General features: G+C 37.8%; 2 protein-coding genes across 5 annotated transcripts in view; one reads left to right on the forward strand and one right to left on the reverse strand.

Moving 5' to 3' along the window:
* Positions 1–6,584: 6,584 nt before the first annotated feature.
* LOC113169201 (cingulin-like) lies at positions 6,585–17,717 on the reverse strand. The gene is made up of 5 exons (XM_026370404.2): positions 17,598–17,717; positions 17,374–17,437; positions 16,723–16,953; positions 14,200–15,173; positions 6,585–10,641 (listed from the first exon to the last, which is right to left on the reverse strand). Exons 2-5 carry the CDS (start codon positions 17,393–17,395, stop codon positions 6,604–6,606), a joined length of 5,265 nt encoding a protein of 1,754 aa, XP_026226189.2. The 5' UTR covers positions 17,396–17,437; positions 17,598–17,717; the 3' UTR covers positions 6,585–6,603.
* A 2,776-nt stretch (positions 17,718–20,493) lies between these two features.
* cblb (Cbl proto-oncogene B, E3 ubiquitin protein ligase) overlaps positions 20,494–24,462 on the forward strand; it is a 37,883-nt gene continuing 33,914 nt past the window's right edge. For all 4 annotated transcript variants that reach the window (XM_026370481.1, XM_026370484.1, XM_026370482.1 and 1 more), the window contains exons 1-3: positions 20,494–20,741; positions 21,369–21,546; positions 22,167–22,417. In XM_026370481.1, coding sequence (XP_026226266.1) covers positions 21,379–21,546; positions 22,167–22,417 — 419 coding nt within the window. In that variant the 5' untranslated portion in view covers positions 20,494–20,741; positions 21,369–21,378. The remainder of the gene's footprint in view (positions 20,742–21,368; positions 21,547–22,166; positions 22,418–24,462) is intronic.

The raw sequence follows: 24,462 nt of genomic DNA on the forward strand, positions 1-24,462 counted from the left end.
AGTCTCAAATGTTTGTTTTTCACATCATCAGCCATCCTTTCATTCAACTGCTGAAGTTTGATTCTCAGATTATTTAGGGACTCTTCTTTCTTCATCAACTGATCTGCTTTTCTTTTTAGATCAGATGTTTGCCCTTCCACCTTTTCCTTTTCAATCAGAAGCATTTCTCTGTCCTTCTCCATGTCTGTCCGTAGCTGACTGAGTTGTTCTCTTTCTGCACTGATGTTCTCCATAGCAGCTTCAACCTCTTCTGTCTTTTTGTTGAGATCTCTCCTCAAAAGTCCCAGTTCTTCCCGTTCTGCAAGTAAACTGCTCTGACTTGACTCCAGATCTTGGGCTTGTCTTTTCATATCTTCCTCTTTGAGTTGTAGTTCTCTGTGGTTTAAGTAAATCATGTTCATGAACTTCTGAAGTTTGTCTCTTGCTGTGTCAACCTGTATGGTCAGACTTTGAATCCAGGGTTTCACATTGTACATCTCATCCAACAGAATGTCTACATGTTCTTTTGTATTTTCTAGTTCAGTTGCTGTGACTTCCAACTTGTCTTTCTCTTTCCTCATGTTTTCCTCAAATATATGGATTTGTTCCTGGATGTTTGACGCCCTATCCTCCAACTCCACTTTCTTTTGAGTCATCACATTTTTGTCTCTTTCCAAATGATCTCTGTCTTCATTCAGTTCATTCTTCAATATTTCAATTTCTTGTTTTTCCAAGAAAAGGTCTTGGGTCAGTTGGTTTCTGAAACCCTCTTGCTGCCTGACCATGTCCTTTATCATGCATATTGATTGCTCCTTTTGTTTCTGCAGGATATCAGAGTGAGAACTCAATTTTTCTTTAAGTTCATCCAGATCTTGGTGCTTCTGTTCCAACACACTGACCAGTTTCTCTACATCTTCGTTGTGTTTTTCCAGTCTCAAATGTTTGTTTTTCACATCATCAGCCATCCTTTCATTCAACTGCTGAAGTTTGATTCTTAGATTATTTAGGGACTCTTCTTTCTTCATCAACTGATCTGCTTTTCTTTTTAGATCAGATGTTTGCCCTTCCACCTTTTCCTTTTCAATCAGAAGCATTTCTCTGTCCTTCTCCATGTCTGTCCGTAGCTGACTGAGTTGTTCTCTTTCTGCACTGATGTTCTCCATAGCAGCTTCAACCTCTTCTGTCTTTTTGTTGAGATCTCTCCTCAAAAGTCCCAGTTCTTCCCGTTCTGCAAGTAAACTGCTCTGACTTGACTCCAGATCTTGGGCTTGTCTTTTCATATCTTCCTCTTTGAGTTGTAGTTCTCTGTGGTTTAAGTAAATCATGTTCATGAACTTCTGAAGTTTGTCTCTTGCTGTGTCAACCTGTATGGTCAGACTTTGAATCCAGGGTTTCACATTGTACATCTCATCCAACAGAATGTCTACATGTTCTTTTGTATTTTCTAGTTCAGTTGCTGTGACTTCCAACTTGTCTTTCTCTTTCCTCATGTTTTCCTCAAATATATGGATTTGTTCCTGGATGTTTGACGCCCTATCCTCCAACTCCACTTTCTTTTGAGTCATCACATTTTTGTCTCTTTCCAAATGATCTCTGTCTTCATTCAGTTCATTCTTCAATATTTCAATTTCTTGTTTTTCCAAGAAAAGGTCTTGGGTCAGTTGGTTTCTGAAACCCTCTTGCTGCCTGACCATGTCCTTTATCATGCATATTGATTGCTCCTTTTGTTTCTGCAGGATATCAGAGTGAGAACTCAATTTTTCTTTAAGTTCATCCAGATCTTGGTGCTTCTGTTCCAACACACTGACCAGTTTCTCTACATCTTCGTTGTGTTTTTCCAGTCTCAAATGTTTGTTTTTCACATCATCAGCCATCCTTTCATTCAACTGCTGAAGTTTGATTCTTAGATTATTTAGGGACTCTTCTTTCTTCATCAACTGATCTGCTTTTCTTTTTAGATCAGATGTTTGCCCTTCCACCTTTTCCTTTTCAATCAGAAGCATTTCTCTGTCCTTCTCCATGTCTGTCCGTAGCTGACTGAGTTGTTCTCTTTCTGCACTGATGTTCTCCATAGCAGCTTCAACCTCTTCTGTCTTTTTGTTGAGATCTCTCCTCAAAAGTCCCAGTTCTTCCCGTTCTGCAAGTAAACTGCTCTGACTTGACTCCAGATCTTGGGCTTGTCTTTTCATATCTTCCTCTTTGAGTTGTAGTTCTCTGTGGTTTAAGTAAATCATGTTCATGAACTTCTGAAGTTTGTCTCTTGCTGTGTCAACCTGTATGGTCAGACTTTGAATCCAGGGTTTCACATTGTACATCTCATCCAACAGAATGTCTACATGTTCTTTTGTATTTTCTAGTTCAGTTGCTGTGACTTCCAACTTGTCTTTCTCTTTCCTCATGTTTTCCTCAAATATATGGATTTGTTCCTGGATGTTTGACGCCCTATCCTCCAACTCCACTTTCTTTTGAGTCATCACATTTTTGTCTCTTTCCAAATGATCTCTGTCTTCATTCAGTTCATTCTTCAATATTTCAATTTCTTGTTTTTCCAAGAAAAGGTCTTGGGTCAGTTGGTTTCTGAAACCCTCTTGCTGCCTGACCATGTCCTTTATCATGCATATTGATTGCTCCTTTTGTTTCTGCAGGATATCAGAGTGAGAACTCAATTTTTCTTTAAGTTCATCCAGATCTTGGTGCTTCTGTTCCAACACACTGACCAGTTTCTCTACATCTTCGTTGTGTTTTTCCAGTCTCAAATGTTTGTTTTTCACATCATCAGCCATCCTTTCATTCAACTGCTGAAGTTTGATTCTCAGATTATATAGGGACTCTTCTTTCTTCATCAACTGATCTGCTTTTCTTTTTAGATCAGATGTTTGCCCTTCCACCTTTTCCTTTTCAATCAGAAGCATTTCTCTGTCCTTCTCCATGTCTGTCCGTAGCTGACTGAGTTGTTCTCTTTCTGCACTGATGTTCTCCATAGCAGCTTCAACCTCTTCTGTCTTTTTGTTGAGATCTCTCCTCAAAAGTCCCAGTTCTTCCCGTTCTGCAAGTAAACTGCTCTGACTTGACTCCAGATCTCGGGCTTGTCTTTTCATATCTTCCTCTTTGAGTTGTAGTTCTCTGTGGTTTAAGTAAATCATGTTCATGAATTTCTGAAGTTTGTCTCTTGCTGTGTCAACCTGTATGGTCAGACTTTGAATCCAGGGTTTCACATTGTACATCTCATCCAACAGAATGTCTACATGTTCTTTTGTATTTTCTAGTTCAGTTGCTGTGACTTCCAACTTGTCTTTCTCTTTCCTCATGTTTTCCTCAAATATATGGATTTGTTCCTGGATGTTTGACGCCCTATCCTCCAACTCCACTTTCTTTTGAGTCATCACATTTTTGTCTCTTTCCAAATGATCTCTGTCTTCATTCAGTTCATTCTTCAATATTTCAATTTCTTGTTTTTCCAAGAAAAGGTCTTGGGTCAGTTGGTTTCTGAAACCCTCTTGCTGCCTGACCATGTCCTTTATCATGCATATTGATTGCTCCTTTTGTTTCTGCAGGATATCAGAGTGAGAACTCAATTTTTCTTTAAGTTCATCCAGATCTTGGTGCTTCTGTTCCAACACACTGACCAGTTTCTCTACATCTTCGTTGTGTTTTTCCAGTCTCAAATGTTTGTTTTTCACATCATCAGCCATCCTTTCATTCAACTGCTGAAGTTTGATTCTTAGATTATTTAGGGACTCTTCTTTCTTCATCAACTGATCTGCTTTTCTTTTTAGATCAGATGTTTGCCCTTCCACCTTTTCCTTTTCAATCAGAAGCATTTCTCTGTCCTTCTCCATGTCTGTCCGTAGCTGACTGAGTTGTTCTCTTTCTGCACTGATGTTCTCCATAGCAGCTTCAACCTCTTCTGTCTTTTTGTTGAGATCTCTCCTCAAAAGTCCCAGTTCTTCCGTTCTGCAAGTAAACTGCTCTGACTTGACTCCAGATCTTGGGCTTGTCTTTTCATATCTTCCTCTTTGAGTTGTAGTTCTCTGTGGTTTAAGTAAATCATGTTCATGAACTTCTGAAGTTTGTCTCTTGCTGTGTCAACCTGTATGGTCAGACTTTGAATCCAGGGTTTCACATTGTACATCTCATCCAACAGAATGTCTACATGTTCTTTTGTATTTTCTAGTTCAGTCGCTGTGACTTCCAACTTGTCTTTCTCTTTCCTCATGTTTTCCTCAAATATATGGATTTGTTCCTGGATGTTTGACGCCCTATCCTCCAACTCCACTTTCTTTTGAGTCATCACATTTTTGTCTCTTTCCAAATGATCTCTGTCTTCATTCAGTTCATTCTTCAATATTTCAATTTCTTGTTTTTCCAAGAAAAGGTCTTGGGTCAGTTGGTTTCTGAAACCCTCTTGCTGCCTGACCATGTCCTTTATCATGCATATTGATTGCTCCTTTTGTTTCTGCAGGATATCAGAGTGAGAACTCAATTTTTCTTTAAGTTCATCCAGATCTTGGTGCTTCTGTTCCAACACACTGACCAGTTTCTCTACATCTTCGTTGTGCTTTTTCCAGTCTCAAATGTTTGTTTTTCACATCATCAGCCATCCTTTCATTCAACTGCTGAAGTTTGATTCTTAGATTATTTAGGGACTCTTCTTTCTTCATCAACTGATCTGCTTTTCTTTTTAGATCAGATGTTTGCCCTTCCACCTTTTCCTTTTCAATCAGAAGCATTTCTCTGTCCTTCTCCATGTCTGTCCGTAGCTGACTGAGTTGTTCTCTTTCTGCACTGATGTTCTCCATAGCAGCTTCAACCTCTTCTGTCTTTTTGTTGAGATCTCTCCTCAAAAGTCCCAGTTCTTCCCGTTCTGCAAGTAAACTGCTCTGACTTGACTCCAGATCTTGGGCTTGTCTTTTCATATCTTCCTCTTTGAGTTGTAGTTCTCTGTGGTTTAAGTAAATCATGTTCATGAACTTCTGAAGTTTGTCTCTTGCTGTGTCAACCTGTATGGTCAGACTTTGAATCCAGGGTTTCACATTGTACATCTCATCCAACAGAATGTCTACATGTTCTTTTGTATTTTCTAGTTCAGTCGCTGTGACTTCCAACTTGTCTTTCTCTTTCCTCATGTTTTCCTCAAATATATGGATTTGTTCCTGGATGTTTGACGCCCTATCCTCCAACTCCACTTTCTTTTGAGTCATCACATTTTTGTCTCTTTCCAAATGATCTCTGTCTTCATTCAGTTCATTCTTCAATATTTCAATTTCTTGTTTTTCCAAGAAAAGGTCTTGGGTCAGTTGGTTTCTGAAACCCTCTTGCTGCCTGACCATGTCCTTTATCATGCATATTGATTGCTCCTTTTGTTTCTGCAGGATATCAGAGTGAGAACTCAATTTTTCTTTAAGTTCATCCAGATCTTGGTGCTTCTGTTCCAACACACTGACCAGTTTCTCTACATCTTCGTTGTGTTTTTCCAGTCTCAAATGTTTGTTTTTCACATCATCAGCCATCCTTTCATTCAACTGCTGAAGTTTGATTCTTAGATTATTTAGGGACTCTTCTTTCTTCATCAACTGATCTGCTTTTCTTTTTAGATCAGATGTTTGCCCTTCCACCTTTTCCTTTTCAATCAGAAGCATTTCTCTGTCCTTCTCCATGTCTGTCCGTAGCTGACTGAGTTGTTCTCTTTCTGCACTGATGTTCTCCATAGCAGCTTCAACCTCTTCTGTCTTTTTGTTGAGATCTCTCCTCAAAAGTCCCAGTTCTTCCCGTTCTGCAAGTAAACTGCTCTGACTTGACTCCAGATCTTGGGCTTGTCTTTTCATATCTTCCTCTTTGAGTTGTAGTTCTCTGTGGTTTAAGTAAATCATGTTCATGAACTTCTGAAGTTTGTCTCTTGCTGTGTCAACCTGTATGGTCAGACTTTGAATCCAGGGTTTCACATTGTACATCTCATCCAACAGAATGTCTACATGTTCTTTTGTATTTTCTAGTTCAGTCGCTGTGACTTCCAACTTGTCTTTCTCTTTCCTCATGTTTTCCTCAAATATATGGATTTGTTCCTGGATGTTTGACGCCCTATCCTCCAACTCCACTTTCTTTTGAGTCATCACATTTTTGTCTCTTTCCAAATGATCTCTGTCTTCATTCAGTTCATTCTTCAATATTTCAATTTCTTGTTTTTCCAAGAAAAGGTCTTGGGTCAGTTGGTTTCTGAAACCCTCTTGCTGCCTGACCATGTCCTTTATCATGCATATTGATTGCTCCTTTTGTTTCTGCAGGATATCAGAGTGAGAACTCAATTTTTCTTTAAGTTCATCCAGATCTTGGTGCTTCTGTTCCAACACACTGACCAGTTTCTCTACATCTTCGTTGTGCTTTTTCCAGTCTCAAATGTTTGTTTTTCACATCATCAGCCATCCTTTCATTCAACTGCTGAAGTTTGATTCTTAGATTATTTAGGGACTCTTCTTTCTTCATCAACTGATCTGCTTTTCTTTTTAGATCAGATGTTTGCCCTTCCACCTTTTCCTTTTCAATCAGAAGCATTTCTCTGTCCTTCTCCATGTCTGTCCGTAGCTGACTGAGTTGTTCTCTTTCTGCACTGATGTTCTCATAGCAGCTTCAACCTCTTCTGTCTTTTTGTTGAGATCTCTCCTCAAAAGTCCCAGTTCTTCCCGTTCTGCAAGGTAAACTGCTCTGACTTGACTCCAGATCTTGGGCTTGTCTTTTCATATCTTCCTCTTTGAGTTGTAGTTCTCTGTGGTTTAAGTAAATCATGTTCATGAACTTCTGAAGTTTGTCTCTTGCTGTGTCAACCTGTATGGTCAGACTTTGAATCCAGGGTTTCACATTGTACATCTCATCCAACAGAATGTCTACATGTTCTTTTGTATTTTCTAGTTCAGTTGCTGTGACTTCCAACTTGTCTTTCTCTTTCCTCATGTTTTCCTCAAATATATGGATTTGTTCCTGGATGTTTGACGCCCTATCCTCCAACTCCACTTTCTTTTGAGTCATCACATTTTTGTCTCTTTCCAAATGATCTCTGTCTTCATTCAGTTCATTCTTCAATATTTCAATTTCTTGTTTTTCCAAGAAAAGGTCTTGGGTCAGTTGGTTTCTGAAACCCTCTTGCTGCCTGACCATGTCCTTTATCATGCATATTGATTGCTCCTTTTGTTTCTGCAGGATATCAGAGTGAGAACTCAATTTTTCTTTAAGTTCATCCAGATCTTGGTGCTTCTGTTCCAACACACTGACCAGTTTCTCTACATCTTCGTTGTGTTTTTCCAGTCTCAAATGTTTGTTTTTCACATCATCAGCCATCCTTTCATTCAACTGCTGAAGTTTGATTCTCAGATTATTTAGGGACTCTTCTTTCTTCATCAACTGATCTGCTTTTCTTTTTAGATCAGATGTTTGCCCTTCCACCTTTTCCTTTTCAATCCGAAGCATTTCTCTGTCCTTCTCCATGTCTGTCCGTAGCTGACTGAGTTGTTCTCTTTCTGCACTGATGTTCTCCATAGCAGCTTCAACCTCTTCTGGCTTTTTGTTGAGATCTCTCCTCAAAAGTCCCAGTTCTTCCCGTTCTGCAAGTAAACTGCTCTGACTTGACTCCAGATCTTGGGCTTGTCTTTTCATATCTTCCTCTTTGAGTTGTAGTTCTCTGTGGTTTAAGTAAATCATGTTCATGAACTTCTGAAGTTTGTCTCTTGCTGTGTCAACCTGTATGGTTAGATTATCAGTCCTGCGTTGTTCATTATATATCTCAGCCAACAGAATGTCTACATGTTCCTTTGTATTTTCTAATTCAGTCTTTGTGACTTTTTCTTTCGTCATGATTTCCTCTAATATTTGTATTTTCTTCTGGATGTCAGACATGCTGCACTTCTTGTGTAGTTTTTCTTCATCAAGCTTATGTATGTGTTCTTTAATTTCTTCTAATTTTTTACTGAAATGTGTTTCCTGCTTTTTCATGCTTTGTAAAACACTTTTCATCATTTGCTTTTTTCTTTTAATCTCCACTTTGAACATTTCCACTTCTCTTTTTTCTTCTGCTATCAGCTTTTCCTGAGCCTTCATTTCTCCATATTCATCTTTAATTGCTGTGTTTAAACTATCTGTTTGTGTTTTAATGTGTTTATATTTTATGATACATGTATGTATCTGTTCCCAGGACAATTGAATTCGATGCTGATTCTTTGCGATGTTTGCTAGCTTTATTCCACCTACTCTGCCCTCTCTTTCTTTTTGCATTTTTATCTTCATGATCTCTAGTTCATCTCTTTCTCTGATCAGCTTCTCCAGTTTCTGGTCTAGCTCTCTTTTCTTCCTCCTTGTTTCTCTCTTGAGAGCAGCTTTTTCTTCTTTAACCTCATCCAATAATTTTTTTATCTCCTGATCTGTTTGAATTTCCTTTCGTATCATATGTTGAGTTTCTTTTTTTGTGTTCTCCAGTTCAGATTTTAAAATTTCTATTTCTTTTCTTTCCCTTTTCACTTTCTCTAGTGTGACTTCAATTTCCTGTTTTTCTTTTTGGATATAGTCCATTTCATCCTTTTCTGCTTTTGCTTGTATAGTCAATTTAGTCTGTATGTGAGATTTTACTTTGTTCATGTTGTCTGTAACAATTTTGCTCTCATCTTTCAATCCTTGGAGGATTTCTCTGTTTTTCTTTAAATGAATATTTACATTGTCCAGCATTCCTATTTCCTTTCTCGTGATTTCCAAATATTCAGAAATCTTTTGTATCATGTTTTGAAATTTCTTCTCATCGATTTTGGCTTTTATTGTCCGAGTCTCTTCAAAACTTTGTTTTTCATGTTCTTTGAATACATGGGTTAGAAACATTTGGTCTTTGACGCTTTGCTTTTCTTCATCTCTCTCTGCCATTTGTTGCAGTTTTATTTTCAGGACTTCTAATTCATCCCTCTCTCTCATAATTTTCTCCAGTTTTTGGTCCAATTCTCTTGTTTTCTTTTTGGTCTCTCTCCTGAATAATTCCTTTTCACTTTTTAATTCATTCCACAACACTTCAGTTGCCTTAACTTTTCTCACACTTTTTCGAAATGTCTGTTCACTTTCCTTTCTCTTTATTTCAAGCTCCGACTTCAGCAGCTCCATCTCTTTTGATTCTCTTTTTATGATTTGCGACCTGTCATCAAGATTTTGTGTCTCTCTTTCAATATTCTTCCTCAAATGGTGCAACATCTGTATTTCTTGCTGTCTTGTTATTCTATCATTCTCTTCTTGATCAGCTCTTTGCTGGGATATTAAAATGTAACTGTTCAGCAAGTCTTGTTTTACATTATCAATCTTAGCTTTCAGATCTTCAGCGTGTCTCAGTTTTTCTTGGGTCTTTTCAATCATATTGTTAATGTCTTCATTTTTATTTCTAGTCTTAGCAGTCATTTTCTCTAAAGTGTATTTAACTTTTGCCAGTTTCTCCAACTTCTGTTCAATTGTTTCACTTTGTCTTTGCATTTTTATTTTTAAAATTTCTAATTCATCTCTCTCTCTCAAAGTTCTTTCTAACCTCTGATCCAGGTCCTTTTTTTGTTTTTTTGCTACAGTTCTCCTTGATTTCATGTTGCTCATTTCTTCTTTTAGACACATCTCACTTTTCCTTATTTCAGTTGATACTATTTTCAGAATGTCTTGGAATTGTTTTATCTCATGTAAGAATCCTTCAATTTCACCATCTTTATTCTTATGATCTTTTTCTACACTACCTTTTTCATATTGGTTTTCAAATTGTATTTTTACTGATCTTATGATTTCTTGTGTTTTATAAATCTCGGATTTAAGTTCTTGTATTTTAGCACTTTCTGTGTCCTTTTTGTCAGAACCTCCATTACTCTCCTTGGTATGTAGTTCTTCTTTTGATTCCTGACTCTGTTTTTGCTTTTCAACATCCAATTTCATCATATCATCATCACCAGTGACGTCTTGTTTCACTTTATTGTCATCCTCCTGTGTTTGCATCTGGACTTCATACTTAATTAAGTCATGATTAAAAATATCGGTATATACTCTACAAATTTCTCTGTCTTCTTTTTGTTTTGGTCCTTCACCCATATGTGTGGTTTCCCTTCCTACTATTTGTAACCCAGTTTCCATATCTAGTGTCTCGATCTGCAGGTCATTTATTTCCATAATGAGCCTTTTAATCTCTTGATTTTCTTCTTCCATGTTCTTCATATTATATTGAATTTGCTTTTTGATTTTGTCCTGTCTATCCCTGAATTTCAATATCTGCTTTTCAACTTCTTCTTTTTCATTCATTAATAATTCAGTTTGATCGTCATTATATGTCATTGTTTCTTTGTGAATTTCTGTCTGCCTCTGTAAGAAAATATTCTTTTCTTCCTTCAAGTCCACCGCAGGAAATGATTGGTACTCTGGTGGACTCTTGTCCTGTTCTTTTGTTTCTTCACTTTGATGCTTGTCTTCCATGGTAATAGACTGTTGCACAAGCACAGACTTTTTTAGAATTTTGTCTTCTGCTCCTTCTTTTGATGTTTGGTCTATGAGGGATTCAATGTGTGTCACGCTTGGTGGCTCTTGAAGTACAGACGTATTCGCTGTAAAAGACTTCCTGTTTGGTGATTCTGTCAATATCCATCTGCTGACCTGAGCTTTCATGGAATTCAGCTTATCCTTCACAAAAAGTAGTAAAGAATTGTTGATTTGATCATATTTTCTCATACCACAAAGTTAATATATATTTGCTTTATCCTTGGTTATATTCATTGGACCTCATTCACAAACCATTATTAAGAACACATTTCTCCTAAAAACAAATCAGCATAATTTTTCATGTTTACATACAGATTGACATTTATCAATTGGATCTTGTCTTAAGTCAGAATTACGTAGACATACTGACATGTTTGTACAAAATAAGGAGTTAATGCATTTCTATAGTATATTACATACTATAGATATTAATATTATAGGACAGGGGTATTCAACTAAAATTTAAAGAGGTCCGATTACACAATTTTTTTGGAAGCAAAGGTCCAGAAGATTATAATGTCTAACTATTCACTGCGATATATTATCAAGTAGCCTGCATGTAATCAATACTTGACTGTCAAATCAAATTAATTCAGTACAATTCAAAAACCTTTTGACCAATGTATTGTTATGTAACATCAAACTGAGCATGTGGCTCTTACTAGGCTCTGAGACTAGCAACTTTCTGTGATCGCACTTCAGATTTCAGTGGGTATGTGTGTTCAAAACCATTGTGTTTTGTCTCATAAAGCTGTTTGACATTGGATCTTTTAATAAGAGCCACAGTTTCTGAACATATCAAACACACTGGTTTAGTGCTCCTAGTGGGTAATATGAACAGAAAGGAGTCTGTTCATTCTGGATTCAAAACTCTATTTTCACTGTCCCCTCTTCTCTTTTTGGACATTTTTATATATATCTTCCTTTCTCAGTCTCACCGTCCCTTTATCAACTTTCTCCTCTGTCATCTGTATCTGTCCTCTCTGTCATCTGTATCTCTCTCCTCTCTGTCGTCTGTATCTCTCGTCTCTGTCGTCTTTATCTCTCCCTCTCTCCTCTCTGTCGTCCGTATCTCTCCTCTCTGTCATCTGTATCTCTCCTCTCTGTCGTCTGTATCTCTCTCCTCTCTGTCGTCTGTCTCTCTCCTCTCTGTCGTCTGTATCTCTCCTCTCTGTCGTCTGTATCTCTCCTCTCTGTCGTCTGTATCTCTCCTCTCTGTCGTCTGTCTCTCTCCTCTCTGTCGTCCGTATCTCTCCTCTCTGTCGTCTGTATCTCTCTCCTCTCTGTCGTCTGTATCTCTCTCCTCTCTGTCGTCTGTATCTCTCCTCTCTGTCGTCTGTATCTCTCCTCTCTGTCGTCTGTATCTCTCCTCTCTGTCGTCTGTATCTCTCCCTCTCTCCTCTCTGTCATCTGTATCTGTCCTCTCTGTCATCTGTATCTGTCCTCTCTGTCCTCTGTATCTCTCCCTCTCTCCTCTCTGTCATCTGTATCTGTCCTCTCTGTCGTCTGTATCTCTCTCCCTCTGTCGTCTGTATCTCTCCTCTCTGTCATCTGTATCTCTCCTCTCTGTCGTCTGTATCTCTCTCCTCTTTAGTCTGTATCTCTCCTCTCTGTCGTCTGTATCTCTCTCCTCTCTGTCGTCTTTCTCTCTCCTCTCTGTCGTCTGTATCTCTCCCTCTCTCCTCTCTGTCATCTGTATCTGTCCTCTCTGTCGTCTGTATCTCTCCCTCTCTCCTCTCTGTCATCTGTATCTGTCCTCTCTGTCGTCTGTATCTCTCTCCTCTGTCGTCTGTATCTCTCCTCTCTGTCGTCTGTATCTCTCTCCTCTCTGTTGTCCGTATCTCTCCTCTCTGTCGTTTGTATCTCTCTCCTCTCTGTTGTCCGTATCTCTCCTCTCTGTCGTCTGTATCTCTCCTCTCTGTCGTCTGTGTCTCTCTCCTCTGTCGTCTGTATCTCTCCCTCTCTCCTCTCTGTCGTCTGTATCTCTCTCCTCTCTGTCTCTTTGTTTTTTTTTCCTTCATCCATTGTACACAAATCTCTGGATACAATGTCCACTCAACAAATACTCAATAGCATCCTGTACATCTTTGTGTGTGTATGTTATTTTATGTCCACTAGTGATGATGCTGAATATGAAGCTTGTTAGTTGTTTACCTCTTGCATCTGTATTCAGCTAAAGATTTACAGAACTTCTGAATTGTCCAGTGCTTCACTGTCTTTTGAGTTTGTTTGCCCCATTCTTGACTTAACTTTACTTAACTCTTTTCAACTTCTGTGTAAGGTTTTTGTCTAAGGTACAAGCAAAAATATGGAATAAGTCATGAATCTGACAATTTTTTCTTTTGTTTTCTGAAACACTAATTTTAGACAACTGATGTTAGTGAATGAGGTCCATTCTAAAAGCAAGTTATCGACATTTTTTTTAACAGACAATATTCTTTATAGGAAAAAAAAAGAAACCACTGCATAAGGTAATTGTGCTATTATATAACATCTGTAAAGTGCTAGGTTATCACTAGAAGCTGCCAGAAATACTCAGAAGAGCATCATGCAGTCTACTGTTAAAAAAAATTAAAGGAACACTTTGAAAACACATGGAAACTCAGTGGGGAGAAGATAATGCTGGATATTTATACTGATAGGGACTCGACATCTATTAGGAATAAAAGGATTTCATTATTTGATGAAAATGAAAATCATCAACCAACAGGGGGTCAAATTAAATGACACCCTGACAAAAAGATGTGGCAGGTTATTCAGTTTTGCTGAAATTGCATTACAGCAACTCAAATTAATATTCAATAGTTTGCTTGTATGCATGTCGGAAGGCATCTTGGGGTTTCTACTCCCAGATCTGTACCAGGGCATCAATGAGGCAGTGTTGGATGTTGTATCCCTCCATAAATGTGCCACCCTAGACACCACTACCAGGTAAACGACCCTGTCTTGCTCTCCTAGAGTAACAGCCAGTCTCCTGGATCCTCCTCCATGCTCTTGAGACTGTGCTGGGAGACATAGAAAACCTTCTGGCAATGCCACATTTTGATGTACCATCCTGGAGGAGTTGGACTGCCTGTGTAGCCTCTGTAGGGACAGGCTCATGCTTCATGCTACCAGTAGTGACACTAACCCTAGCCAATTGCCAAACTAGTGAAAAAACAATAAGAAAAGATAAGGTGGGGAAGACTTGTCAGTGGCCTCCGCCTGTTAAATCTTCTTCATTCCTGTTTTTTGGGTCATCTGAGTGTTGCTCCAGCTATTGCACTTGTTAATTTCATTAACACCAAAGCAGCTGAAACTAATTAACAGCCTCCTCTGCTACTTAACTGAACAGATCAATATGCCAAAACTTAATTGACTTGGTGCTAAACTCTGTTTAAAAAGTGTTCCTTTCATTTTTTAAGCAGTATAGTTCCCTCAAATTGCTCTATTTCCACTTGTTGACGTAATATATTATAAGATCCAGCTATAGATAATTACTGAACCTTAAAAAATATACAAGATTTACAGTATGAGCCAATGGGCTTGAGGAGTGAAAGTTACAGAGATGGCATGTTGTTCCCACTTGTATATATATGCACACACACACACACACACACACACACACACACACACACACACACACACACACACACACACACACACACACACACACACACACATATATATATATGTATATACATAGTAAGCATTACTTACCATGTACGTTTTGACTTCCTTCTTGTTGTTTTGCATTTCCCGTTGGGTTTGGAGCATTTCCTCTCTGGTGTTGTTCATCTCCTTAGCAACATTTTCTATGTGCGTTTTTATCTCACCCATGGTCAGAATTGTTGTTATTGTGTCTGACAGTTTTTGTTCAAGCTTCTCTCTTTGTTGCTGTGTCTTTTTCTTTATGATTTCTAATTCATCCCTCTCTATGGTCATCTTTTCCAGCCATTGGTCTAATTTACGTTGCTTTTTTTTTGCTTGAAAATGTGCCCATTTGATTTGGCTCTTTTCGTCAATCGAGTCCCTCTTCCTTCTCTCTGTGTCTTCCCTCACCATAGACAGCATCTGTCTTGTCTCTTGTACTTCCAGAATCACTCTCTTCATTTCAGTGTTGTTTTGTTCCTGCTCAAGTCCTAGTTTCTGCTCATCAGCTCTGCCCTGCTTTTCCACCTGCAGGTCTTGCTCTGATCTTTGTTTAACACATTCTTTTGTCTCTTTTTTTATCTTGCTGAACTTTTCTTTTCTTCTGCTCATTCTCATTTGAACCTTGACATCTCTGGATTCTCCAAGTTCTTTACACAGTGATTTTGTTTTGTCATATTTAATTGTTTCCAAAAGGTGTCGTTCACTAAGGATCTCCTGATGTCTTTTATCTAGAATTTCCCTCTCTTGGTAAATTTCTGTCCACATTTTCATAAGTTGTATTTTTTTCTGAGTGGCCTCATTTTTATTCTCTTCAAGTTTCTTTAAAACATATTCTATTTTCGATCTCAGTCTTTTTATCAATAAATCCTGCTCATGTTTTTCAGCTGTCAATTTGTTAATGTCCTGTTGTTGCTGCTCTGTCTTCAGGTATCCCATTTTATTTCTCTGTCTTTGTGTCTCTTCCTCTTGTTGTTGCATGGTGTTTTCTTCTGTCCAGTTGTGTTCTGTTTGGGTCATTCTGCTGTTGTGTTTTCTTTGCTCTGTTGGTTAAGAAAATGGACAGAATAGCCCTTATTTAACATATAGCCAAAAAATAAGATCATTTGCAAGAAAACAATTTACACTGCATTTCATATTGTGTTAAACCAGACAACATCTAGTCAGAGAAGTCTCTCTGCCTCTTTTCTCACCCACTCACAGGAACAGCAACAAGCTTGGCCTTGTCTTCACCAAACACTGTACTTACTGTTACCTCACTTTATGTGGTTGATAACTACTTTGTGTGTCTTTGTGTGTCTCTCCTCTGTCGAATCACAGCTTACGCACACTATCTCTATCCCCACTGTTCTCTCACCTCTACTTGCTCATGTGTCCTCTCACCTGTGTCCTTCTCTGGCTCTTAAATCTGCCACCACCATTATTCTTTCTTCCCTGTTCTCTGGCCACTCAACACTGGATATGGAAGGCCATCTCTAAGTGCACTTTTGCTGTCAAGCAAGTTAGAGGCTAGAGTGGTGCCTGAAAAGTTTGTGAATCCTTTAGAATTTGTTTTTATCTGACTAGTAGATAAAAGGAACAATCAGGACAAAAAAACTAAAACAACAAAAAAAAAAAAAACATCACATTTAATTATTGTGTAAATTATCCAATCTTAAATATTTATGTAGCAAAACTATGTGAACCTGTGCCTTAAGTAAATGGATCTTAGCCCATTCCTTCTTATTTCAATCAAGGATGGCAACATATGAATCAGATGAAACTCAAAGTTTAAGCCTGCTTAAAGGTTTTGGAGGCCTGGATGAGACCTGCAATGTTAAAATTAAATTCAGACAGATGTTGTTTTATTGTTGTTTTATTTGGGTCTAAACACTATTATCTAACCTAGTTACTGTAGGTGGCATAGATCTGGCCTTAAGTACTAATAGTGGTCAAGAAAGATGGCTATTTGAACCTTCTGGTGAAGTTTTCTTTTCCATAAAGTGATTGTCCTCTAAACTGTCCTCTAAAGGTCAGTGCTAGTGGTTTTGTATAAAGTTTTAACCTTACTATGTAAAGTGTCTTAGGGTGATTTTTGCTGCTATATATGTATATATACAGTATATACACTGTCTGTCCAAAAAAAATAAAAAATAAAAATCTGGTCTCTGGTCTGGTAAATCTGGTCTCATCAGACCACATGACATTCTTCCATTGGACATTATTAACCGAATTTTAGTAGTTTCTGCAGTGTCCATAGATGTTTTCTTTGCTTGATGCATGGCAATAATTTGACCCTTCTGAGATATATTAACATCTTTTCCACGAACACAGGGTATGTCTTCCGACAAGGTTGTTTAAGAAATGCTACTCAGCCCATCAGGGCTTGGTTAAATAACTTGCTATGCTTAGTTAAATCGAGGTGGTGACTTTATATTTACATTTACATTTTAGTCATTTAGCAGAGGATTTAAACCCCAGTCTCCCACATGGGAGGTGGTGATGTTACCACTACACTAACCAGCCAACTTTATATTTAGATGGGCATATATACATTTCTTCACTAAATTGAATCATGTGTACAGTACACTTTTTTTAACAGGTTTATCTTACCTAACTCAGATATAACTTTGGGTTCCTTCTGCAGAAGTATCTGGTAAAAGCTAACTTTCATTTGTGATGTTCCTTCCTTCACAATGTTAAACAGCTCCCTCATTTGTTCCTGTGGAGTTGGAGCTTTGATGATTGTCATCGGGTATTGTGAGATCCAGGTCTCTATAATGGCTCCAGGTGATATCACCGTGGTAATGATCTGCTCCCTGAATTCCTCCAGGAAGATTTCCACTGCAAATGAATTTGAAAGTCACTTTTCTTTGTTGATACTATTTGGCACCCATTAAAACATTTAACAAACAGAAATGTGTGTTTTAAGTAATTAGAAGTTTGATTTAATGTATTTATTTTGTATAGTAAGACACAACAAGCTTTGAATTAATTGTACATTCAAATTTACAAAATGCAAAGTCTGGTGTATCAAATAAGAGCTTGTTTTTCAATCTCAGAGAAAAACCTTTTATAACCTTTTTTATTTTTCAGGAGCTCCATATTAGGGACAAAAAAATCTATCTGCAGCAAAGTGAAATACAACCGCCGCACATTTGAATGCTTGTTTACTATATAATGCAATGGTATACACAAGTATATGTATCTTGTTGAAAATCAACATAGTAAGGAATAATTGAGGCACAAAATAGCAATACTCACCATTCTCTCTTGATTTAGCCATGTTTCCATAATACAAATTCAAAACTTGTGTCTCCCATGAGGTCTGAGTAGAATAATGATAAAGATTTTAACATCATTAAGTACTTAACACACATATTACTAATGACTGCAATTACAACAGACAATACTGATACATATTTAGAAGTAAGTCAATGTATGAAACCATTAAAATTGACATGTACATGTTATTCTTCTTTTCTTACCTCTGCTTATTTTTGTCTTGAGTTTTGGTGCAAAATCAAACCATGTTAGGCAAAAGTCCTAGAAGACACGGCACATTTTAGTAAGAAATATGACAGGGTGTTGTTCTAGACTGCTTTTTAGGGGTGAAACTCTGTGGAGATCTAAAATATTATCTTCAGAACATTGTATATCTTCTCCCTCCACCTAGAATGTGTCTGTATGATTGGATGTTAGGTGATGTTTGGGTGGTGACATGTCTTGCTCTGCAAGTCTGGTATCAGCTGATAAGGGTGGGGTCCATGTTTGGCTTGGTGTACACAGTTTTCTTCATGTTTGCTTGTTTACATGTAGCCATATACACAAAAAATATGGCAGAAAAATACTGAATTTTTTTTTCTTGTATAGTTAATACTGATGCTGTCCACTGTAAACTGTTCTTCTATTCTTCTTTACTGTCTCACCTTGCTGCTGTAGACAAAATAATTTCCCCATCGTGGGATAAATAAAGTCTATCTTATCTTATCTTGTCTTAAACACACTCCAGACATTTGTCTCAGAATATAATATATGGCTATAGTATATTTTGTCAATTGTCAGCGTCCATGCAGTGGCATTACCACAGTCTGGGAAAATGTGGGCCATGTAGAATAAGGCGGAATCGCTTTTCTGTGAATATATGTGGAAAGTGGAGTTGGATGAAAAAACTTTACTGGGAACACTGTTTATTAAAGTTAAAACAAACATGACTATGATTACAAATACATTAAGTTGTGGTTTAAAGTCACCATGTCTTCCACCATGCATTTTAGGGTAAATGCATGAGAGCATATGAATTTACACACATATTTTCCATATGTGTGTAAATTCCATTACCATGTCAGTAATGCACTGACACCCTTTGGCCATTTAGATAATTTTACACAGGATGTTAACTGACATGGCACCGGGTTAATTTCCTTTTCAAACTAGAACTCAAACTCCCTCTAATGTACGATAACTGAGAATTTTCACTGGCCTCTAAATTAATGTCAAGATTACTATAAGAACAAATAACTGACGTCAGTGCAGGTTCAGTTTACCAGTTTACCTGGACAGCAAAACATCAAACATTCTAATATTCTACACGTAATTTCTTAGTTTATAATACAGAGTAACTCTAAAGAAGGAAATGTATCTTACAAATTTAATAGCATTCAGTAAAATAAACACACGGTGAACTTGGTAGTGACACATTTCTGCATTACAGCATAGGAATCTTATTTCATCTGTGAAACATGGGGGTTGCAGTATCATGATCTGGACCTGCTTTGCTGTATTTGGACCAGGATGACCTGTCATCATAGATGGACCTGGTAACTTTGAGCAAATTGTACAGAAAAATATGAGGGAATCTATCTATGAACTGAAGCGCAACAGAACGAGAATTGTGTAGCAAGAACATGATCCTGAACAAACGAGAGATTCTATCAAAGAATGGTTAAAGCAGAAGAAATGTAAAGTTTTGGAATGGCCAAGTTCAAGTCCTGACTTAGATCTTATAGAAATGCTGCGAAAGGTCCTAAACAGGCAGGTTATGCAGTAAGGCCAAACAACATCTCTAAATTTAAGCAGAGGAATGAGCTCTTCAGGCTGCAACACAAAGTCTGTATTGAAGGTAGCCAACGATTTGGTACATTATTGATTGACTGACCACTCTGGTCAGCCTAGCATATAGACTGTACTACATTATGCACTTACAGAGGATGTGTAGGCTCATCTGTGACAATTGCTTGATAAAAAAGCGACTGTTACTGTAAAAGAATCAGTAACTCATGTTTTTATTTTTTATATTTTGTTTTTATATTTAGGTTTTCACCCAGTATTCCTAAATAATTACCATAATTCCCGATTTAGTTGTATCTGTAGATCTTACTGTAACTCTTTAATTGTAATGACTTTTACAAAACTATAACATTAATCGTTTTGTCCACGTCAATTATGGCACTGTGGGCTACATTTTTTCTGCCACCCACACTGCTTCTTATGTCATTTCCGGTACAACACTGCTCGTTTTGTTTCGAGTGAGACGAGCTGGATTTATCTGGGAGCGGCTCCTCCTGTGACTCCGCTCCGAGGCTTCGTAAAGTCACGAACATGCAGCAGAGGCGACACAGGAAGCTCGGCCAGTGTACCGCCAAAATAAGAACACACACTCGCTAGGTCTTTTGCCTTCAACTTATGTGCAACGCCAGGAAAAATTGAATACAAAAAGCGAGACATTTATGTACACTGCGTGTCCACACTAAATTTGAACTACAAGTCATCATAAAACAACACAATTAAATTAAAGTTCTAAGGTAGTTATTTTGAAATTAATTTCCAAATAAATCAACTTTAACTTTACTGTAATTCTGCAGTAACTTAGGCACTGTGGGCAGTTGTTGCCGTCAGCTGTCAACTTTTCTCCCCGCAGGGGGGTAATCAAAAAGCCTTTATCTTGAGAACTCAGACCGGAGGTCGCTTTTTTAAGTATGTACGTTACACTTGTCATTAGTGACATCTACACAGAGCACCAATGGGTGTTAGATCGATTTTGTCATTGCGTTGGTCGTTTCCTGGAAAATATTGCTTCATACGCCAGTTGACCCTCCTACCGCTGGGACAGCTGCGTCAAGTCAGCCACCAGATAGACACACCACAAAGGAAGTAACACGATGCTTTCAAAATAAAGGAAGAGATAGTGACATTATTGGACAGAAATGAGACACACTGTATAAATACAGTTATTTGAATGAAACGCACGATTTAATGGTAAAATTCAATGAACAATACAGCTTCAAAATGTACATTTGATGTTAAAGATTTTTGTTATCAATGAAGGCTTTTTTTTGAAATTTGAAAACGGATGTGACATTTGTAATACTAGCTAACTTTACAAAACATACTCGCTGTACAAAATATATTAAGGCGACGTCTGAGCTTCGCGTTTGTCGAACTCCTCCACAGCTCCTCTTGAACATTTCTTGAAATACGACTGTAAAATATGGAGTTTTAATGGCGAAGTAAAAGGCTTGCACACGCTGGATACTTTTCCTGACACTCTTTTCTGGGCACTCCTTGTTTCCTGTGCGCTGGATGTGGTTCGAATTCAGTAGGGATCCCAGCAGACATTCCCTGGTGGTTTGGTAAGTTAGGACTTGGTGTCCCCCTTTCAGAGGGATACATTCACAAGAGTCGCTGCTGGAAAAGCGACTGTTACTGTTGTCAAAGGATCTCTTGTTGTACATAACACAGGCTTGTGCGAGTTTTTCTGGCACTTCGTAGTCGCATGTACAGGACACGGTGTGGACTGGTTGTTGGGCACTTCACTAACATCAGAGCATGACCACTGATAACTGCGAACTAATGAAAGCATTTCACTGAAAAGGCTTCAGTTTCATCACGTTACAGTTTCATTTTACAGTCATAAATTATTCCGTGAAAATGACATGATCATAAGTGATCAGTAGTGACAGTGATCAGTCCTGAAGGAATAGCATAATTTTATTATTATCATTTTTTTTATGTAATTATGCTTATTCCCCCGGGTCTGTTATTGTCCATATATAACATTGAATGGCTTTAATAGAAACACACACACACACACACACACACGGTTGGCACAGTCACTCCTCTATTAGTACTCTCTCTGTCTTTCTATCTATCTGTAGTTCAACTGACATTTACAGAATCTTTAGCAGGATATTCTTAGGTTCCTTTTCCAAAAATGTCTCTGTTTGTGTTGTTATTAAATGTCTCTTCTTTTGCCTCAGTGTATAGGAAATGGCAACTGCTCTCAGTGGCCGAAACCCTGGCGGACGTGGACCAAACCGAAGCAAAGGTCGAATTTTAGGCATTATTGATGCCATACAGGATGCTGTTGGGCCACCGAAACAAGCGGCTGCAGACCGGCGGGCTGTGGAGAAAACCTGGAAACTCATGGATAAAGTTGTAAGTGTGGAGAAACCCCATCAGGCCTGTCTGCCAGATGGTAGTAGACACAGTCTTTGTTGTAGACGCACATGGACAGGTGGAGCTAATCTTTAAATTAATTTAAATCAATTTAAATTTAATCATTTGCCTAACACTCTCTAATTACGGGTGGGTACAAGTTTATATGATTAATGTCTTTAATCAGAATTGTGATCCCTTTTTGGAATTTTGATCTTTCTTCTCAACTTTGAAATGTTCTGCAGCCAGACTAGAAATAGCCGTTAAAAAAGTCATTTGTCCAATCACTGCATCTGCATATTCGAACTGGTCAGAGTAAAAAAAAAAAAAAAAAATGTACAACCTTTTTCTTTTTAACCTGAAAATGAAGAGAAAAGCAGTGCAGTGCACCATGTCCAACAAGCACTTTAGTTTTATGGTCGCTGTTTTTTTTATCCAATGTGAATGCAGTAATTGAATTTACTTATTTAACCTGTGTACTGAATCTATGTTCAGTATTAATAGTAAATATACATGTACTTCACATTAGGCCGTATTAACCTCTTGCCCAACTTCTGGTAAACACATCTCTTTGTTGGAGCATCAAGCAGAGCAATCACTAGCAGCTTTCTTTGCCACAGGTCCGGCTTTGCCAAAATCCCAGACTCCAGCTGAAGAACAGTCCACCATACATCCTGGATATCTTACCAGATGCCTACCAGCACCTACGGCTTATTCTGGGCAAATATGAAGAGAACCAGAAACTCATGCAGCTTAGTGAGAATGAGTATTTTAAAATCTACATCGATAGCCTTATGAAGAAATCCAAACGGGCCATCCGGCTCTTCAAAGAAGGAAAGGAGAGGATGTATGAGGAGCAATCACAGGACAGGTAACATAAATTTTATTAGGAAAACATGTCTGTGTTGAATTATTTTATACTTTTTTTTAATAGTGTCTTTAAGGTGATAGTGGAGTGACATATAGAGGGTAACCAGAGGACCTGCCTGGAGCATTCATTTGAAAACCACTTTTAAAGCTATGTGAAGTTTCCTAGGCACAATAGGCAAAAGGGAAAATATAATAACAATAATATTGCTTTTTTGATACTTTGAGCAATTTTAGAGATAAGATGTGAGCTCTGTATTTTCTAATTCATTAACAATAAGACGAGAGATGGCAGAGCTGATGTAATAGTCACATGTACATCTACATTAGCATTTTCATCAGGTGTTTTGATACATTGCTGAGGGAAACTATGGTTTTGTGAATGTAATTTAGAGCTAAATGAAGCTACATTATAGGCCTGCCTTATACACGTGTATCACAATTACGCAAAATTTAGTGTAGTGATCTAGTCCTGACAGCCCCCAGCTATGTCACTGTTGCAAGTTATAATAATACCTCAAGAAGTTCTGACAGTGGTGATGATGGTTATCCTAAGTGAAAGGTTTAACCATTTCACCAGCATTACAGGAGGGTCTCCCAGCACTTGTGTCTTCTCTGCAGTTTAACGTGCAAGCAATGTATTGAACACTGGTTTTGCCTTTCTTGAGGTATGTGACCGTCTGGCGTGTCAGCTCACTGCGATTGTGATGCATTTCAGATGAGCCTACTGACTCAGAGTGTAGCAGGCGAGTGGGAGGTAGAGATGGAGAAGCGAAAGAGAAGACAGTTGGACTGAGAAGAGAATGCAAGGGCATGTTCAGCAGAAAACACATGTTGCTGTTTGTTGCTATCTCTGTATCTTACAAGGCACTGTACTAAAAATTGCATCCATGCACATTGGCCATATTACTGTAGTACTGTGATAGTGAAGTTGCTGACACTGCTGACAGGAAGTTTGCAATTATAAAGACTTTTTTTAAATTTGGACTGTCACAACAAACTTTGCTCTAAGCTAAATGTCCTCTTTAACAGTGACCTAAATGTATTATGTTCACTTAGTATTGACTGGAGCAGCGGATGTAAGGGGAATTAGACAGGATGTATGGGCAGTACTAAGCAGTAAAATTGTATTGGATGATAGTAATGTGCAAAAACAGTGTCTCTAGAAAACCAACTGCCCTATTGCACACTAGTGTATATTTTAAGATCATAAAACATATTTTTGATACTGTATTTATTTGAGTGTGTGTAGGAGAAGAGCAAGAGATAATTAAGGGTGTGAAAAGCTCCAGTGATTCTCCGGAGCTTGCTCTGATTGCCATGTGCTGGGCAGAGGGAAAATCCCCCTGCACTATACATCCTGTTCATATATTTCCTCTCTGGTTGAGCTCTGAAATAGTCACCTAACACAGTTTTTGATCTGTGTGTGTGAACTCCCCTCTTCACTTTTTTTTTTTATCATTCTCAAAGTTTAGTTTTTTCAGCTTTGGCTGAATCCCAGTCAAAGCTAGGCTAAGTGAGTTAATTTATTCAATTACTGTAATGAAGTACAATGTTGAGTATTTGAATTTTTTTGTTACTTTTAATCCTCCTTAATTTACCTTTACTCCACTGCATTTGTTTTAGAGCTTCAGTTACCTTAGTACTACTGCAGCTGTAGATTGTTACGACAAATATAATAAGCTAATAAATGCTGATGTGTTATTATGGATGAGGCAGCTGTCAGTACATCAAGTGTTAGATTTAGCTTCACATTTTACATAATATATATTTATGTTATCAACAGCATGAAATTCAATACAGTATTTTACACAGTATTTAAAGCGTGTACTCAGTGCATTGACTCTAAAACTAACTTTTTATGTTATAGTTTAACATCTCTCAGTATTTCATACTTAAAATTTCATATGCTCAACATTTCTTAGTATTGACTCAGTAACCAAGCAATCTTTTCTTTAGAAAAAATGTATTATAGTAGTCCAGTCACTGTTGCATTACATGCACGTTAAAATGGTTCAACTTGTTCCAGGGTCCGACATTATTTGTATG

The sequence above is a fragment of the Anabas testudineus genome, chromosome 14 (assembly GCF_900324465.2).
Source record: "Anabas testudineus chromosome 14, fAnaTes1.2, whole genome shotgun sequence".
Lineage (NCBI taxonomy): Eukaryota > Metazoa > Chordata > Actinopteri > Anabantiformes > Anabantidae > Anabas > Anabas testudineus.